This window comes from Carassius gibelio, chromosome A4 (genome assembly GCF_023724105.1).
Source record: "Carassius gibelio isolate Cgi1373 ecotype wild population from Czech Republic chromosome A4, carGib1.2-hapl.c, whole genome shotgun sequence".
NCBI lineage: Eukaryota > Metazoa > Chordata > Actinopteri > Cypriniformes > Cyprinidae > Carassius > Carassius gibelio.
The window spans coordinates 31,227,009-31,240,035 of record NC_068374.1 but is presented as its reverse complement, the minus strand read 5'-3'; the positions used below and the strand labels follow the sequence as shown (position 1 = coordinate 31,240,035).

General features: G+C 35.2%; 1 protein-coding gene across 1 annotated transcript; it reads left to right on the top strand.

Annotated features, from left to right (window-relative positions):
- The first annotated feature begins 696 nt into the window (after positions 1-696).
- sult4a1 (sulfotransferase family 4A, member 1) lies at positions 697-11,076 on the top strand. Its single transcript, XM_052581847.1, has 7 exons — positions 697-1,001; positions 3,914-4,044; positions 4,138-4,218; positions 4,751-4,877; positions 4,974-5,068; positions 7,763-7,901; positions 8,982-11,076. Exons 1-7 carry the CDS (start codon positions 833-835, stop codon positions 9,092-9,094), a joined length of 855 nt encoding a protein of 284 aa, XP_052437807.1. The 5' UTR covers positions 697-832; the 3' UTR covers positions 9,095-11,076.
- Positions 11,077-13,027: the final 1,951 nt, after the last annotated feature.

Sequence of the window (13,027 nt, the reverse complement as noted above, 5' to 3'; positions counted from 1 at the left end):
TTAAAAATTATATTTAACGTTTTTCGAACATATTATTTATAATTCAAATATCACTTCTTGTAATGAGTAAATTTCACCATTTATATTTATTGCAGTGAAATGTCTCCAGTGTGGGAAAAAAAATCTCCCTAAGATTTGAATGCAACTCAGTGAACGTTTTTCTTACTATTCCAAGTTATTCGTGTTTATGTAACACTCTATAATTTGATATTCATTTTTAACAAACATAAGTTTGCATTATATAAACGCTACAATATAGTTTTACACACACATAAAAAAGACGCATATTATTGGTCTTCTTTTGGGTTTGATTGCTTCTATTTTCTTCATTTGTAAGTCGCTTTGAATAAAAGTGTCTGCTAAGTTACTAAATGTAAATGTACTTTTATTGTAATAATAGACTACTACTATATTTAAGTGTACATCCACAATTTGACATTGACTTAGTTAAAATTTAAAAGCAATATCATGGTTATGTGAAAGCAGACAAACGTGATAAACAGAAGACAGCATTAGTGCATGATTAGATTCTACCTCCTCACTCAGTAACCACATTTTTGTAGTTTTACTTTTAGACCCGTTTTGTTTATTTACATAAGCGATGAACAGCTGGCCTGCTGGAGGAACCGCCCCGGCGATTGGTGCTGATGCTGAGAGAATCCCATTACATCATCTCTCCTCCACCTGATTGGCTGAAGGGCACGGCGCACGCAAAGCTGCACGTCTTTGCCAAACAATCAGGGCTGTTTGGATATCGAATGCGTCCTCTTCTCCACAGATTTCTTTAAAAAGAAATCCCTTCAAGCATTTCGTTTTGCTCTCGTTTGAAAGGATGGCTGAAAGCGAGGTGGACACGCCGAGCACCCCGATTGAATATGAGAGCAAATACTTCGAGTATCATGGAGTTCGACTCCCTCCTTTCTGCAGGGGCAAGATGGATGAGATCGCCAACTTTTCGTTAAGAAGTAGCGACATATGGATCGTTACATACCCCAAATCAGGTATTAAAATACACGCGTTAGAATCCAGCTTACACATGCATGCTTTTCCTTTACAGTGGATGCAGTTATTTGAGGTGTTTACCAATATAAAGTATCATCCGAGACCTTTGCGTCACTGCACGTCACTTTTTGTGCATATTTATTTTTAGACAGTCTTTGTGCCAAAGCATATTTCAGATAGCTTGTGAATATCATAAAGAATAAAAACAAGCATATTTATATGCATATTTATATCGTCTGTTTGCTTAGTATAATATCACTTATTAAATTATACAAACATAAATATGTGTTTGCTTGAACAACAGCCTGGATGATACAGGCAATATTATTAGTTTCAAATAAGATCAAAATATTATAGATCATAATAAGAAACCAATCTGGCCCACCTTATCATATCCGGTCCACCCCGTCTTGTATCTGAGCCAGGCCTGTATGAGTTTGATTAAAAAAATTATTGCTTATTTTACAGATTGTGTGATCTTTGGTCAATAAGAATTAAAAATCAAAACTGGGTGGTATTGTATTGTGTGTAGATTTGAAATGAACAATAAAGCAAGGTGAAATGTCTGCCATGCACATGCTCATTCACTGCAGAGGCGCTGTTTCCTATTAGGATGTATTACTCCCTCTCCCACGCATGCTTGTTGCTTTGTTGATTTACTTGTGTAATAAGTCAGTTAAAAACTAATGTATGTTACAGATTTCTTTTGTTTGTTTATTTGTTTGTTTCATGCAATGAAAAATGCAATTAAGCTGGAGAGTTCTCTGCTTGCAATTGAGAAGCCAAAAAGAAAAAACTTTATAGTAAGGTTCCATTAGTTTATTTTAGTTAACTACAGGAATTGATTAACATTGCATATTACATAATTAACAGTGCATATTAACTAAGGCCTTTCAACATGTAGATGAGTTTGTTTCTTCATTGGAACAGATTTAGAGAAATGTTGCATTCCATCACTTACTGGCCAATGGATGCTCTTCAGTGAATGGGTGCCATCATAATGAGAGTCCAAACAGCTCATAAGTCCAATCACTGCAGAGGACCATTGTGAGCAAGTGATTTTCTTCAAATCTGTTCTAATGAATAAACAAACTCATCTACATCTTGAATGGCCTGACGATGAGTAAATTTCAAGCAATTTTTTCTTCTTTTAACATTAGTTAATAAAAATATGACTGTTCATTGTTAGTTCATTTCAGCTCAGGTCCTTTAAATAATGTAAACCGATATGTTTAATTTTCGTAATTTATTAGTATATGTTGAAATTAACATGGACTGAGATTAATAAATGCTTTAGAAATTATTTGTCATTGATAATGTTAAGTAATGTTAACAAATGGAACCTTATTGTAAATTTTTACTAAGAAAACCATCACAGGCCTGTCAACAACATTGGTTCAGTCAAAGTGTATCTAAATGGATGCAGTTGTTTATATAACATGATACACATACAGCTGTGCAGCTATAAAGAGTAGAACTGAGATAGACAGACAGCAGTATAGTAAGAATGATAGCACGAGGGTCTGAAATTGCTTGGCTTTGCAGAGGATGTTGTGTCGCACCAGCATCAGTGTAATTGAGTTCGGAGCGCCGAGGGAAGGCCGAGCTCTGCTGAGTGTTACACACTGAAATGTGTGTCTCCAGCGGGGGGTGATGGATGACAGGTCAATAGAGTCACACGTTGCACTGACAGTTGAATTGGCAGAGTAAACAGACATTGCCTTGTTGATAGTTGTGACGGGAATGAAAGAGTCAAACATTACAGGCTTCTTGATATTTCTCAGGTATCTTATAATATGATTAAGCTCAGCTTTTTCCACATTAAATATTTTAACCTGTTGGACCAAAAGGGTATTTCAGTAAATTTCTATATTTTTAATATATAAATTTGAAATAAAGTTTGTGTTTGTAAGATAACTTTTTACTGTATGTGGCTTCATTTTGTTTTGCAGTCCAATAGGAGATAGTGGCCAGAGGGTCATGTGACACTGCTGCTGTGTTTTCTTGGAAAGGAAAAAAGAAAATGTTGCAAATCAACCACATTCTCCCACTTTCATAACTAGCGTCAGGAAACTGATATAAAATGGATTTATAAACTCATATAAGGTCATTATCTACAGAAAGATGGATGTCTGTTATGTACTTAAAATCATTCATTTGTTCCAGATCTTTAAAGTAGCTAACACAAGACTGTTTGCATTATTCTAGGAATCAGTGCAGCAATCAGGTCTTTTCTTACAGTATTAAATCTAACTTTAAGGGTAGTTCTGTGTATGTTGTTCATGTAAAAGCATGCAGAAGCATGTTTTTGAATCATTCATGATTTTTCTGTCTCCAGTCATTGACATTTCAGTGTATATTATTTTCTTAATAAAAAAAAAAAAACAATGGTAAAAAATATTTACCATTTAAAGCATTTAGCTTATTCTGACATTGCATAACCTAACCAAATTGGATACCAATTGCTGTATATAGATCAAATGAATGGTTGTAAGATCCTTTGATGGAGAACATCAACTGGCTAGAGGCCCTCAAGTCATTTGAAGTTGATACCTCTGCCATGGTTAAATAATATAATAACTATAAAAATATATTTTTCAGTTATGTACTATTTAATTATGAATATATACAGAATAACTTGATTGTCCATTTATGAGGGTCCATCAGAGGGTTTAATTCATACTCTCAAGCCAGCCAAGAGTAAACAAAACTGCTGAAAGAGAGTGAAAGAGGCACGTTAGGATAATTTCGATAATTTTGTTTTGTGCTCCTGAAAACTCCTCATGTAGTCAACAAATAAGAGATCTGCTGAACTGGCAAATCTTTGTTTGCAGCTGGCAAAGTCATCTTTTTACCATTTTTTATAATACATCCATAACCACTTAGATTTTTCTTCCTCTCATGCATGTAGGTACGAGTTTGTTACAGGAGGTGGTGTATCTTGTGAGTCAGGGTGCGGACCCAGATGAGATCGGGCTCATGAATATTGATGAGCAGCTTCCTGTGTTGGAATATCCACAGCCGGGATTGGAGATCATCCAGGTGTTTACTCTCTCACTCACTTCAGCATGGGAATAACATTTCGTTTTCCTCTGACTTCTTGGAATGGTAAAGTTGAGATCTATGTTTCTGTAGGAGCTGACATCACCTCGTCTGATCAAAAGCCACCTGCCGTATCGTTTCATGCCTACAGCGATGCACAATGGAGAAGGCAAGGTCAGCTGGAAAACACAATTCAACTTATTAATCATGACTTCCAATTGTCCATTAAGGACAATTAGTGCAACTAGATTTCCAGTATATTCATCACAATTGACAGTAGAGACAATTATAATGTAACAAAATACTTTCAAATAAATGGGATTCTTTAAACCTGAAAAAATAATTGCATATAATTGCAAAATAATTAAATTGCAGTTTCCACAAAATTATTGATAATAACAAGAAATGATTCTTGAGCACCATATCAACATATTTAAATGATTTTTAAGGATTATGTGATACTGAAGAATAGTGATGACTGCTGACCATTTAAAATATATTATTATAGAAAAGAACATTAAAATAGAAAACACTTATTTCAAATTTAGAATTACTATTTTTGATAAAAAAAAATGCAGCCTTTGTGGGCATAAGAATAGTATAGAAATGCATCATTGATTTTATTTGACTTTTCTTTTCACTCTGCTTAAGATGTGAACTGGTATGAATGTGCCTTTACACAAACTTATCAATGCATGTCCTCTAGGTGATCTATATGGCCAGGAACCCTAAAGACCTGGTTGTGTCCTACTACCAGTTTCATCGCTCCTTACGAACCATGAGCTACCGGGGTACATTCCAGGAGTTCTGCAGGCGATTCATGAACGATAAGTGTGAGACACATAACCTACTTGCTCAAAAGGACAGTGTACTAGAATGCACCTTTTGTCTAATCCTGTTTTTCTGGTCCTGTTTGTGTGTCCCTGTAGTGGGATACGGCTCCTGGTTTGAGCACGTTCAGGAGTTCTGGGAGCATCGCATGGACTCGAATGTGCTCTTCTTGAAGTATGAGGATATGTACAAGGTACTGCCTGCATTGACACACACACACACACACACACCGGCGGCGCCAGGGGGGGTCTTGGGGGGTCTCAAGACCCTGCCAAAAAATGCCTTGACCCCCCATTTGACCCCCCAGCCTCTTCCTGATTGAAAAATATATATATATTCGGGATAAAGATCCAAAAATGTTTCTCTTCAAACTACGCAGAACAATAATAAATAATAATTATTTCGACATTTATTCATACACTGAACCGAGAACCGTTTCTGTCGGACGCGTCCGATTCGAGAACCGATGAGCTGATGATAACTGCGCATGCGTGATTCAGCGCGAAGCAGACTGACACAGAGCGCATCTGAACCGAACTGATTCTTTTGGTGATTGATTCTGAACTGATTCTTTGCTAATGTTATAAGCGCGGGTAAACCAAAGGCTTGAATGAAGGGCAATCATCGCCAATGACGGCATTACATCGAGCGCAAAAGAACCGGTGAACCATTTTTTTTTCCAGCTGGTTTATTTGATCGAATTGTCCGAAAGAACCGGTTTACTTGAGCACCTGCTCCTTTGCCCCTTAAGTGCCCTTTTGTCAAAGCAAAATTTCCTCAATTTTTTTTTTGTAATAACATAAACTTTTGTGAATGCCTGCCCACGTCCAATCATAATATTAGTACAATTTATTATTAATAATTTAGCCGTAAATAAAATGACCAACATGATGACAGTTCACCTGACTACGACCTCATCCAACCGGGAAGATTCCTCATGCTGCACGCGCATTTTTTAATTGCTAGAGGATATTTTCAACACGGTGGCAGCTGGTAAGTGGTGTTTCATTCTCAGCGAAGTGATTTTGGTGTTTATTTACTTATTATTATTTTACAAGAACGATGTGATGTGAGAACATGCAGATACGTTGTTTATATTGCTTTGTGTAGCCTGTAGTGTAGAAGTAACACTAGCGTGCTGTTTGAGGGAGAAAAGTTTCACAGGCATCGAGGGGTCTGGTCTTTTTTATGTTATTTGAATAAACTTTTATTATATTACAGTACTTATTTATTTTTAACACGTAAAAATAATTATCATAACACTGGTAAGGCTTATTCAGATTTTCTCATTCTCTGAATTATCATTATAAAAATAAAAACAATTCAGAAATGAATTAAAATATAATTATATTTTAAATGTGATGCAAATATTTTTTTCTACAAAAGCAACAGTGTTTACAACAGCAAGACCACTTTAGCCTGTAAACTCAATAATATCTCTCTGGAAATAAATGTAAAAATATCAATGTCAATAATAATGCATAATATACCTGACATGAAAGTGCTGTGTGAAGGATATGAATAACAAATGTAGCCTGTCATTTGTTTACATTGCAAAGGTGTTTTTGTTGTTTAGTAGCAGAAATATGCAGTTATTAGCCATGTCCACTGTATTTTTTGTTGGTTTTCATGAGACCCCCCTTGAAAAGACCAGGACCCCCCCATTGCCCCCCGAATCAAAATTGTCTGGAGCCGCCACTGCACACACACAAATGGTTTTTATTATAGATTTAATTGTCTTTATACTGTATAAACTATATTTTCTATCCCCTACCCTAACCATTACATTATCATAGATTTTATATTAAAATTCCCTCTACTTTAATTCAGTTTCCTGTAAACTAATGCAGAGATGATCTCAAACTCACCTCATAATGTGTTCTGCTTCATATACTCGATAATATAGAATACAGTCATGTATAGTATTTTGAACATCTCTTTTAAACCTCCACACATTTTTTGTCCATGTAGTGTCAGTACAAAGAGGCCCATGCCAATTAATTTAGCTTTATTTATGTGTTAAGGACAACAGTTCCTGGAAATTGTGATAGTATGTTATGTTATGTTATCTTATGTATGGATAGCAGAAGGGAATCACTGATAGTCGGGCTGCTTAAGTTTCCATTAATATACCATTAAGTTAATATACAATGTTTTACAGTTTTTAAAAGACTGTTGTCCCTTAATTTTCAGATTCAACAAACCTAAATCAAAGTATATAAATAAAAAGTTAAATACATGTAAGTAAATGTTTGATTATTAAATTTGTTAAAGAATTAAGCATTATTAATTCAATTGCTATTATTGATTAAACATTTATAAATAATAAACTAACATCAAATAAAACTATAAGCAAACATTGTTGGTATTCCCAACTTTATCAACACTTATTTGAAATAATTTTCTCTCAGATTATGTGAAAAAAAAAGAATAAAATATGCATTGTGTTTTATTAGTTTTGTTTGTATGAACTATTTTTATATGTGGTTATTTAAATATATTCAATAATCAAATTAATTTATTTCACTTTAATTAATTGAAGTGATTGACTATTGAAATAACTATTATTTAAATAGTGTGTATCAGTGCAACTGATCTAACAGAAAATATTCAGACGTACATTCTTGAATTGGTTGCTTTGCATTATTTACTATTAGCAATTTAAAGTTTTTTTAATACAGAGCATTTGGTTGGGGGAAAAAAATGTCTCCTGCACCTTGAGGTCCATGAAGTAATTTAAAAGCTGAAGATAATTATGTAAGCTAATGATGTTTTCATGTATTCATCTGTGTGAGACCGAGGCGTGAGTCATGATTACATAACCAAAAGATTGTCATTCTCTCTTTCTCTGCACCTTTCCTCCTGCCTGTAATTTTCTTCTCTGGAGGATCTGGGAACCCTGGTGGAGCAGCTGGCTCGCTTTCTTGGCATCTCGTGTGATAAAGTCCAGCTGGAGAGCATGGTGGAGAGCTGTAACCAACTCATCGACCAGTGCTGCAACTCCGAGGCCCTGTCTATCTGCCGGGGTAAGGGGAGACAGACAGTCTCTGCATGTTCTGTTCCCTGAGCTAACATGACCCTAAGCACACTGACCCTATACCTTATTTAGCCTACCATTAGAGGAATTATAAAAATGGATTCCTGAAGATTTCTTCTTAGGCAAGATAAATCCTTAGTCTTTTTCTAGGAAGGAAAAGTGAGAGTGAACTTTAACACGTTTCATAAGCATGTATATGTCTTCCAGGCAGAAATGTAGCCCCTTGTATAGCCCCTTGTGGCTTATTGGTTTTACAAAGGAAGGATTGTTGGGTAGTGCCATCATGTGGTGAATATGTGTGGTGCAATCTCATTTCTGTTGCTATTTGATGTCTTTGTGCTATTATTTATTTTATTAATCAGTAAACCTTATGTGAACATTTTTTTTTATTATTTTACATAAAAAAGATGATTTGCAATTTATTTTAGATTATTTTATCATTTCTGTTTTGTTGGTTTCCTGTATCTTGTTCATTTTTCCTTTAGTGCATGGATTCTTGGCTTGGCATGATGCTGAATAATCTCACTACATACAGTAGGGACTTATTATATAAGTGTACATGAAGATAAACTGTGAACACTGAAGATGGAAAAAGGGTAAGAAAGGTGAGTCTTGTCGATGTCAAGTCTAAGGGATGTCCTGGATATGATTGTCAAAATATCAAAAAAGCGTACTTGTCAAATAAAATAAAATTATAAAATAAAATGCACTTCCAGAGGGTATAAAGCAGAAATGCTAAGCTTATATTTTTGTTGACACATAAAAAAAAAAAAAAAAATATATATATATATATATATATATATATATATATATTTGGATATCATTATTTGGATGTATCTTACTGATGCAATTCCTGTAAGTGGTATCCTTAGTTGTATCATTTCACAAGTTCACCTGCCCATGAAGTCTTGTTAGTTAAGGCTGTCCTCGTAGGAGGTTCGAACCCGGGGCTTAGCTCAAGCTCTGAGTTATACAATGTAAAGGAGGAATGAAAGAATTAGAGGACAAGACGGGGAGGTGGAGGGTTCCTTATGATAGTATCTACTGACTCTGGTTTCATCTGCTCCAGGTCGCGTTGGACTTTGGAAGGACATTTTCACTGTGTCCATGAATGAAAAGTTTGATGCAGTTTACCGACAGAAGATGGCAAAGTCTGACCTGACCTTTGACTTTATCCTGTGAGGGAGTGACACTGGACTATCCAGCCAGTTCACCTGCAGTGCTAGATGTCACCTGATGGACATTCCCCATCCAGATTTGATCTTTCCATCGCTAATATCTCTTGCTCATCAATGCTTTCTTTAGTTCCTCAAAAGCTACTTCTTCAGTACTAAGAGGCCTTTTTTTTCTCTCATGTGTATTTGTATAAACAGTGCATCAGCAGTGCTGGTCCAAAGTGTAAGCACAGTGCTTGTTGCATTTGCACATTGTACAGAGCTACTCCATATCCCAAAGGCGCTTATGAAAAGTGTATTTATTAAAAATCAGAAATGAAAAATAATTTAGACTATATTCCATATGCTAATGCGCTTACGACAAACTCTCAGAGAAAGTCGTTGTCGTTTCTCAGGAGGATTCTTCATATCATTGGCTAAGACATGCACCACATATGCAGTCATCCAATCACAGTTCAGGTTGTGAAAACCCGAACCTCACGCTGAATGCTGATTGGCTCCTGGCCAAAAGAAGTGTGTGTAATGTCATTGCGCTTCTTCTAGTGGCTACTAAACGCTTTGACCTATATTCCAGTATAGCTATTCATTAATACGTAGATATTTCACATTTTTTGTTACATTTACTCACATGTGCATCCATAATTTTTGTGTGTCTACATATTTGAATAAGTAAGAAACATCAGTGCAGGATCAGTCACATGAGCATACAATTTCTGTGTAAAGGAATATGAAAGAAAACATGTTATTTCATTTACATGCACATTATTACTGTATATATTGCATGAGAAGTGTTAATACCAGATATGAGTTTGTATTCCGTCATTATGTCTTGGTAAAAATAATAAAAGATGCTTAAGGAGAACTCAAGTGCTCAATAACAAAGTGACTTAACCTCACATATCCAACAATTGCTGTGTTTGGAATGGAATACTAGCATACTACATAGTATACTATTTCTAAAAATGGAATGTTCACCAGGATGCACTATGCCGCTTACTAAATTTGTAATATTCTACACTGTCACATGACCTCACATTTAATTCAGAGAGAGGCAGTGGTGTCAGAAATTTAAATGAATACTTTACATTTTTTATCCAATTTTTATGCGGCAGTCTGATCAAATAAGAGACGATTAGATATTACATCTGGTTAATTTGCAACACTGAGGATTAGCTGAGTGCATTGTATTGTGTGATTTCAGACTTCAATGTTACTTGCCGGTTCTTTATTATATAGCAATTTCTAAGTAAAAACTGATTCTAAAACCATTTTAAGTCCATTTCATGGTAACCTGATAATTAATGCATAAAGAAAATAGTATGTTTTTTTTTCAGAAAATAGTAATTGTAGTATATAAGCTATTAAGAACATTATTATTATAATTTTTTAATTATTGCAAAATAGCATTAATACACTGAAAAATTCATATTTTCACTCAGAAATTGCTAGTAAATTTGAAAAAAATAAAAATAAAAGGCAAGTAACAATTAATTGAATGTGAAATTTTAAATTAGAAATTTTGAAACAGTATTCTCTTGTAAAACATAATTGTTTTATTTACAACTTGTAGTATGCTAATATGCTACTCTGAAGTCGGGCAATGACTTGATTCAGGAAGAGAACTTGTGTTCAGACAGGAGAGAGGCTGTGATGTCCTAAAGCTCTGAAACCTCACGTCCAATCAGGAGGCTGCATCATCACAGTCACTGAATTCATTCTTCTACACCATTTTCTCTTTCTTCATGCTCACTATTATGCCTCTTTTCAGTTCTTTCCTCTGGACACATTAGCCTGTTGCTCTGAATGTCTTTACTTTGTGGGACTCACAGAAACTCACAGGCTTCTACCAACAAGTATTAGTTCTGCTCTACTACATGGCCAGCCTGCCCTGATTTAGTCCTGCTATGCTGTCTTATGTAACTTGATGCATTGGTTTCTTTTCAGTTTTGCTTGCTGGTTTATTAATAAAGTGAGATCTTTAGGCCTCAAGGTTTTGTGTTTTCGCTATTTAGTTTCTGGATCATGATAATGATATTAATTGATTCTTCCTTTTTGATTATTTCTTCTTGCTTTAGCAGGTAAATACAATGTATCAGAATTAAAAGGCGCAAAATACAGCAGCTTAATTCTAAGATGCTGGATTAACAACAGTTGGAAACTGAAGCATACTGAGTACAAAGAGGTTTCTGAACAATCACAGATGCCACCAAAGGACAAATGAAGTTCCTATGGCAACAAATCAGCGCCTCTGATATACATGTGTCCTTTAAACTGCCAGTCAGATATTAAAAATGAGACCAGTGTAATCACTACAACTTTGTATTTTGATGTTACACTACAGCATGGTCTCATGAATTTTTGTTATTTAAGAAATAGTTAACACAAAAATGACCATCAAATCTGTGGATGAGTTGATAATGATGATGTTTCTATCAGCTGTTTGGAATCTCATTCTGATGGCACCCATTCACTGCAGAGCATTCACTGGTGAGCAAGTGATGTGATGCTAAATGTCTGTTTTGATGAAGAAACAAACTCATTTGCACTTGTATGGCCTGAGGGAAAATTTTCAGCAGATTTTGAGTGCACTACATTCATCGTTCACCTCAAAATTAATGAATGAATCAGTTACGAGACACAAGCTAATCTTTAAAGGAAAAAAATAAATAAAAATAAATTGTATTTAATAATCTAAGTACTTAAGTTTCTCATATCTTTCTTTATGCTTAAATTTCATTTGGTGAATTCTGTAATGAACCCCCTGCAGTGAGTTTGGCTGTCCACTGAGTTCATCATTTCTCAGACATCATCTTCTCAAACATACCGGATTAAAACATTTTGATAAATCACACAGCATATATTTGCAAAGGAGCACAATGCTCATTCACTAATGTCTAATAATTAATGATCAAAAGTGTGTCACATAGAGCCAACAGAGGGCAGTGCAGTCCATGGTAGAGATACTTGCAGAAACAGAAATCTACTTTAAAATGCATCTAAACCTTTGGGTCACTATTAAACGGGTCTTTTAATAAATTGATAAGGTTGTTTGTAAGATTTCTTATACAATTTTTTATAAACTGCATTGTGCCATCTCAGGCTAAAGTAGTTTTAATATAAAATGAACATTTGAATTTATATTGGGATGTAGCAGAGATGGCAGTTTCACAGTTTAATTTGGAATTACAAGCCTCAAGATGGTGAAAAGCTAATTTGAAAAGATAATAAAATTTATCTGTTGACAAACACCAAAATACAAGCACTAAACGTAGCGTGGGAGTTCTTGAAAGGTTGATGAAATCATGTTTTTTTTGCATTTATGAATCAACTCTTTATGACTTATGATTGCATTTTCACTTTAAAAAGTGAGAAATAAAATAAAATAGAAAATAGCATTAAAATAAATCAACTGCTGACAAATGCAGACACATCATACAGAGATTCACATGTTTCTGAACCGAAGGCACTTTCTAACGTGCCCTACTCATTTTTACACTGCATTGTGTTTTCTTTGTACTTCCACTCAGTTTTTCTGGTTCTCCCTTTGGGGTCATGCGGAATAACTGAGAATGTGTGGGATCCAGGACTTTTGTCCCGACAGAATCTGTCAGTATGTCTTTCTGCATCTGTAACTCTGGAAAACACACTGGTTGTATGAAGAACTCACAGGCATTAACAGCCCTGGGCTTTCAGGGTTAAAACTGTAAAATTCTTTTTTTGATTTCCTGAAGGAGAGGATTTACAGACTTCTACTGCAACTGAAAGTGCAACTAAGGAAATCAGAGAGAGAGAGAGAGAAAGAGAGAGAGAGAGAGATGTAACACAGCTGTGATATTCTGCTTGCTGTGTCAGTCTGTGCAGGCGCCCCTGGCTGCCCACTTCTGCTCTCTCCCCATCTTTTTCTTCAGCCAACAAACGCTAGTTGAGTTATCAATGTCAG